This window comes from Glycine max, chromosome 11 (assembly GCF_000004515.6).
Source record: "Glycine max cultivar Williams 82 chromosome 11, Glycine_max_v4.0, whole genome shotgun sequence".
Taxonomy (NCBI): domain Eukaryota; kingdom Viridiplantae; phylum Streptophyta; class Magnoliopsida; order Fabales; family Fabaceae; genus Glycine; species Glycine max.
In genome coordinates, this window is record NC_038247.2 from 33,119,672 (window position 1) to 33,126,861 (window position 7,190).

General features: G+C 34.6%; 1 protein-coding gene across 1 annotated transcript; it reads left to right on the forward strand.

Moving 5' to 3' along the window:
• Positions 1-1,208: 1,208 nt before the first annotated feature.
• Positions 1,209-3,440, forward strand: LOC102667264 (uncharacterized). Its single transcript, XM_006591677.1, has 2 exons — positions 1,209-2,024; positions 3,084-3,440. The coding sequence occupies exons 1-2, from the start codon at positions 1,209-1,211 to the stop codon at positions 3,438-3,440; spliced, it is 1,173 nt and encodes a 390-aa protein (XP_006591740.1).
• The last annotated feature ends 3,750 nt before the right edge of the window (positions 3,441-7,190 follow it).

The window sequence follows — 7,190 nt, forward strand, 5'->3', positions numbered from 1 at the left end:
ACAGCTAGGTGACGTTGGGCTATGTTGATAAAAAAGAAAAAAAAAAAAAAAGACCAGAAGGAAATGCCCTAATTCATTTTTTGACTTTTTTTTTTCCTGAGTTACATCCTCTTTGATAATGATGTTAGTTTTGGCTGGGCTATCTCTTTTATTGAATCCTCTTTGATACTGATGTTAGTTTCGGCTGGGCTATCTCTTTTATTGAATATAATTGAGCATTTTATTGAATAAAATGATTTAAAATTTCAATAAATTGGTGATTCAATTGCATAAACTCATAGTATGTGAGGTTAGAGATCTCATATGTGATTTTCTACATTTAATGCAAAGTTAGTAGTTATAATTTCTATATCCTAGACATGATTTCTTATTTTCTAACGAGTTTCCAGGTCTTTTAAAAAAAATTAGTTTCCAGATACTCGTTTAAATATTTTAAACGTGAGCTTGATATTGACTAATAACTTATTTTCTACATTTACTGCATAGTTAGTAGTTATAATTTCTATATCCTATACATGATTTCTTATTTTCTAATGAGTTTCCAAATAATCATTTAAATATTTTAAACGTGAGTATGATATTAACGAATGTTTGATTTGATTATTTATCAACCCACTTTTATTTCTCACCGTATTGTTTTAGAGGATTTCTTAGCTCTCACCTTGTTTAGTTACTTAGAGTGAGTTTATTTTAAAGTTGGATAAAATTAATTTTGATATAAAAAGTATTTTTTAATTGTTGAACATATTTAAAATAATTTTAATAATAAATTTTACATTTAAACACAGGTTATGGTAAGAAAAATTGATCATAAAATAATAGTCAAATGTATGCTTATTCTGTTATTCATGTACTAATCCTGATCTATTTGTGGATAAGTCATATAGCTTTTATTTGTTAGAAAGTTAGTTAATTAGTTAGTAGTTTGTTGCTGAAAAATAGAGTAAGGTGTTGAGTTGTAATTTTCAGTTTTATCATTTCATTCTTTAACAATGATGTATAAATACAATTGATCATTCAATAAGATTGTTGAATGAGTTCATACATATCAAGAAAAGTATAGATTTGCATATCAAAAACTCTCTCTCTCCTACCTCGTACATTTCTCTCTTTTCCTACAAGTGTGTGTCAAGGAACTCATATGTTCTTGACACTAACAGTGGTATCTAGAGCAAGGTTCGATCAAGAAGGGATCTTTAAGCACAACCATGGCTTCCAATGACCATTTTCTAGCAAATCTCCCAGTTCTCACTGGCAAGAACATTAGCAGGTGGCAAGTTCAGATGAAAGCCTTGTTTAGCTTCCAAGATTTAACCGATATTGTTGAGAATGGTGTAGAAGTTCCAAGAGACAATGCTCCTATTGCACAAAAGGTTGGATTCAAAGAATTAAAGAAGCAGGATTGCAAAGCATTGGTGATTCTTCATCAGTGTGTTGATGATACCCACTTTGAGAAGATTGAAGGTGCAACTACTGCGAAAGAAGCCTGGGACATGTTGAACAAAGCTTATGCTAGTGCAGAAAAAGTCAAGAAAGTGCGCTTACAAACCTTGAAGAGACAGTTTGAACTACTGCAGATGGAAGAGAGTGAAGGTATTGGAGATTTTTTCGGTAGATTACAAGTTCTTGCTAATTCAATGAAAGGTTGTGGTGAGAAATTCACTGATCTAATGTTGATTGAAAAAGTATTAAGATCATTGAATCCAAAATTCGACCACATTGTGGTTGCTATTGAGGAATCAAAGGATTTGGAATCCATGAGCATTGATGAATTACAAGGTTCCTTCGAAGCCCATGAGCAAAGATTGCAAGAAAGGAATAATTGTATTGAAACAACTATTCAGGCTCAACAAAACCTAAAGAAATCTGGAAATGAATCATCCAGAGGAAAGGGAGGCAGATTCAAGAACTCAAGAGGAAGAGGGAACTATGGATCAAGAGAGCGCTCAGATCAGAAAAACAATGGCAACCAAAGTTCCAATAGAGGAAGACATACTGGAAATCGAAGGAGAGGAGGAAAAAATGTAGATGCAAATGCCTTTGGTGTTTTGATGATGATCATGATGAAGAAAAGCAAATGATGCAAATGATTCAAGAATACAAGCCACAACATCAAGATGATCACTAGTACATTAGGAAGGAAATTCCTAATTGATATAGCAAAAGGTTTGGCCAAGTAATGCATGTTAAAAAGTGTTTTTCAAGAGATTTACTCTCTGGTAATCAATTACCAGAGGATGTAATCGATTACCAGTGGCCAAAAATGCTTTACAACAGCTACTAAATATTTGAATTCAAATTTTAGACTGTGTAATCGATTACACCATATTGGTAATCGATTACCAGCAGTTAATAAACGTTTTAATTCAAATATTAAAGCCTGTAATCGATTACACAACTATTGTAATCGATTACCAGAGAAGATTTTCAAAAAATAACTTTCAAGAGTCACATCTATTCAAATGGTTTATGAATGGCCATCAAAGGTCTATTTATATGTGACTTGGAAACACGAATTGGGAGAGAGTTTTTGATTGCCCAAAAAGTTTTATCCTCTCAATAGATTAAGAGAGTTTTTCTAAATTGAAATGTCTTATCCTCTCAAAGATTCCTTGGTCAAACGCTTGCATATTCAAATAATGAATTGTGATTGATCTTCATTGTACAATCTGTCTCTTTCAAGAGAGATTTCTTCTTCTTTTCTTTTTACTTCTGAAAAGGGGTTAAGAGACCGAGGGTCTCTTGTTGTAAAGGATTCCTGAACACAAGGGAAGGGTTGTCCCTGTGTGATTCAGACTTTGTAAAAGGATTTTACAAAGAGAGTGGAAAATCTCAAGTGGGTTGCTTGAGGACTGGACGTAGGCACAGGAAGTGACCGAACCAGTATAAATCAAGTTTGCATTTCTCTCTTCCCATAAACTTCTTTTATTTATTGCTATTTATCTTTTGCCTTTAAAGAAGTTTATTCTGAATTATCTTTTGAGTAATTCATATTAAGGGTGCATTGTTAATCTAAAGAGAGAGAGCAAAATTTAAATTGGGGAATAGTTCTTGTTATCTTAATTCAACCCCCCCTTCTTAAGATAACTGAGGCCATTTGTTTAACAAAAAAGACCTGGGACAAGAAGAATGTAGATTGTTACAACTGTGGAAAGAAGGGACACTATGTTGTTGATTGCTGGTACAAGGATAAAAATCCTACTGATGAGGCTCAACTTGCAGAAGGAGCAGATTCAGTTTCTAAACCTGTCTTGTTGATGGTAACAAACAAGACACCTCATGATGACAAGGGTCAATGGTACTTAGACACAGGATGCTGTACACACATGACTGGTCACAAAGACTGGTTCATGTGTCTAGATGAAAGGATGAAAAGCAAAGTGAGATTTACAGATGACAACACCATGCTTGATGAAGGAATTAGAAATGCCCTGATTTAGAGGAAAGATGGTAGAGAAACTTGCATTGAGGATGTACTTTATGTTCCAGGCATAAGCAACAATCTTCTATGTCTTGGTCAGTTACTTCAGAAAGGCTTTAAGATAACTATGGAGGACATGATGATGCTGGTATATGACAAAACCAGAAATCTAATCATAAAAACACCATTGACAAAAAATAGAACTTTCAAAGTTGGAATGCAAGCATTTGAGCACGAATGTCTTAGTGTTGTAAGTAACAAAGAAGAATGGCTTTGGCGCTATAGGCTTGGACACCTGAATTTCAGAGATCTTGCTCAAATGCACAAGTTGGCACAAGGAATTCCTCAACTACAACAACCACAGGAGAAATGCAGGGAGTGCTTGGAATGAAAGCAGACAAAGAAGCCATTCAAGAAGTTTATCCCAGTAAAATCAACTCAGAAGCTTGAAATCATCTATTCAGATGTTTGTGGCCCTATACAAGTTGAGTCCCTTGGAGGAAACAAGTGTTTTGTAACCTTTATAGATGATTTCACTAGAAAGACCTAGATTTATATGATCAAAAGTAAGATTAATTTGTTTAATATCTTTAAGAAGTACAAAGCTTATATTGAAAATCAAAGTTCTAGGAAGATTAAAGTGTTGAGAATTGATGGAGGTGGTGAATACACCTCAAGAGAATTCCTAGAATTTTGTGATGAAGCAAGAATTGTACATGAGTTCACACCACCCTACACTCCACAACACAATGGGGCAGCAGAAAGGAAGAATAGAACAATTATGAACATGGTCAGGAGCATGCTCAAATGCAAGGATCTGCCACAAAACTTGTGGAGTGAAGATACTTCCACTGTTGTGTATGTGCTGAATAGAAGTCCTTCAAAAAGATTAAATTGTGTGACTCCAGAAGAAGCATGGCAGTCATCAAACCCAATGTGAAGCATCTGAGAATTTTTGGTGCTATCTGCTACAAACACATTCCTGACCAATTGAGACTGAAACTGGATGACAAAGGTGAACTGATGGTATTTCTTGGATACCATGAGACAGGAGGCTACAGGCTATTTGATCCAAGGACCAAGAAAATTGCAATTAGCAGGGGTGAAGAATTTGATGAGTTTAAAACTGGAGGTTGGAACCCGAGTCTACAAGTAAGAATGCAAGATTCCTGATTGAAGTAGATTATAGTGGTAATAATGTTATTGTAACATCAGCCACACCTGACCAAGGAAATCTGAGAAAGTCAACAAGAGTGACACAAGTTCCCTAGAATTTGAGAGATTATGAAGTTTATAAAGATGATTAAATCATTAAAGGTGGTGACCTAGTGCATTTAACCTTATATGCTGGTGATGAGCCAATAGATGTAGAGGAAGCATTGCAAAAACCTCAATGGATTCAAGCAATGAAGGAGGAATTGAGCTCAATTAAGAAGAACAACACATGGGATCTTGTGAATCTCCCAAAAGGGAAAAGACCTATTGCAGTTAAGTGGGTCTTTAAAGTGAAGAAGAATCCCAAAGGAGAGGTGGTTAATCATAAGACAAAACTAGTAGCAAAGGGTTTCCTGCAAAGAGAAGGTGTGGACTATGGTGAAATTTTTGCTCCAGCAGCAAGGATTGAGACAATAAGACTAGTAGTTGCACTTGCAAGTCTAAGAAGGTGGTCAATGCATCAATTGGATGTCAAGTCTATTTTTCTAAATGGTCCTCTTAAAGATGTGTTTGTTGATCAGCCTCCAGGTTTTCAAGTTGATGGCCAGGAGGACAAAGTGTACAAATTAAAAAAAGGCCATGTATGGCTTAAAACAAGCTCCAAGAGCTTGGAACAAGAAGATTGATGGTGTGCTCAACCAGATTGGGTTTGAGAAATGTATTTTTGAACATGGTGTCTATATTAAAGGAGAGACTACTACAGATTTAATTCTAGTGTGCCTCTATGTGGATGATCTATTGATCACTGGGAGCAACATGTCAGAAATCAACAAAGTCAAGCAGCTGTTGATGAAGCAATTTGAAATGATTAACCTGGGCTAACTATCCTATTTCCTTGTCATTGAATTCAAGGAAATTGAAGCAGGTGTGGTGATGCATCAAAGTAAATACGCAACTGATTTGCTTGTGAAGTTTCAGATGAACAATTGCAATCCAGTTGCAACTCTAGCTGAAACTGAACTATTGATGAGCTTGAATGATGAAGGAGAACTAGCAAATGCTACCTTGTACAGACAAATAGTTAGCTCACTCAGGTATTTGTGTAATATAAGACCTGACATAGCTTACAATGTTGGCACTATAAGCAGGTTTATGAAGGCACCTAAGATTTCTCACATGATGGCTACATAAGGATCTTAAGGTATGTGAATGGCACAACTGATTATGGAGTGTTGCTACCTTTTGGACAGAATGAATCAAATCAAGATTTGCTTGGATATACTGACTCAGATTGGAGGAGGGACAAGGATGACAGGAAGAGCACTGCAGCCTATGTGTTCATGTATGGTGGAGCTCTAATCTCCTAGAGCTCGAAGAAAGAAGATCCAATAACATTATCTACTTGTGAAGCTGAGTATATAGCAGCTTCCCTTGGAAAATGTCAAGGTCTGTGGTTGAGAAAAATGTTGAAAGAAATGAAGATTAAAAAAAAAGGAACCAGTTTTCCTGCTGATTGATAATAAGTTAGTAATCAATCTTGCTAAGAACCCAGTAGATCATGGGAACAACAAGCACATTGAAACTAGGTATCATTTTATCAGGGACAAAGTTAACAAAGGAAAGATCAAGCTCATCTACTGTAAATAAAAAGATAATCTTGCTGATTTACTGACAAAACCATTGAAGAAAGCCAAGTTTGAAGAATTGAGAAGTAAATTTATGATTAAAGCTAATTGAGGATCAAAATTAAAGGATGGTGTTGTGGATTATTCAGATAGCTTTCATTTGTTTAGAAAGTTAGTTACTTAGTTAGTAGTTTGTTGTTGAAAAATAGAGTAAGGTGTTGAGTTGTAATTTTCAATTTTATCATTTCAGTCTTTAACAATGATGTATAAATACAATTGATCATTCAATAAGATTGTTGAATGAGTTCATACATATCAAGAAAAGTATAGATTTGCAGATCAAAAACTCTCTCTCTCCTACCTCATACATTTCTCTCTTTTCCTACAAGTGTGTGTCAAGGAACTCATATGTTCTTGACACTAACAATTCATCAGTTAGCTTTACATTCAGTTTTTATTTGATTTAATTAATTATTAAAACTACATTATCTTTAGGTAGTCCTTGTATTTCAATGCAATTAATTGAAGTTTAGTAACCACTCCTTGTCATTTTATGTAAAATGCAATTCTACGTTTTTTTTTTGCAGATTATGGTTGTCATCAATGCCATGGAGATTGCTTATTCTAATAATTGATCTCACTTGTGGTTGGAAACTGATTCTAGCTTACTGGTTAAAGCTGCGAATGATCCTCAGTTGATTTCTTGGCCTCTACATAATTGATGGTTAAACTGTTTTATCTCTATCTGCTAGAAATTTTAGAATTTCTCATATTTACTGAATTGTCGTGAAGATAACACTGCGGACATATTAGCCGCTTTTGGTGCACATAATTTTGGGTATATTTGGTGGGATTCGCCACCTTCTTTCATTTTTTGGGATCTTCTTAGGTATAGACATAGATTACCTGTTAGGATAAATATATATGTTTATGATTTAATTCATCATGTTATCAATTTTAGTAAAAAAATTATTCTTTATTTTATTATT

What these genes read in the sequence shown, in the direction of transcription:
- LOC102667264 (XM_006591677.1), top strand. Translation starts at nt 1,209, where the DNA reads ATGGCTTCCAATGACCATTTTCTAGCAAATCTCCCAGTTCTCACTGGC. An exon ending in GAAGGAGAGGAGGAAAAAAT is followed by an intron (nt 2,025 to 3,083) that starts GTAGATGCAAAT and finishes CCCCTTCTTAAG; the next exon opens with ATAACTGAGGCCATTTGTTT.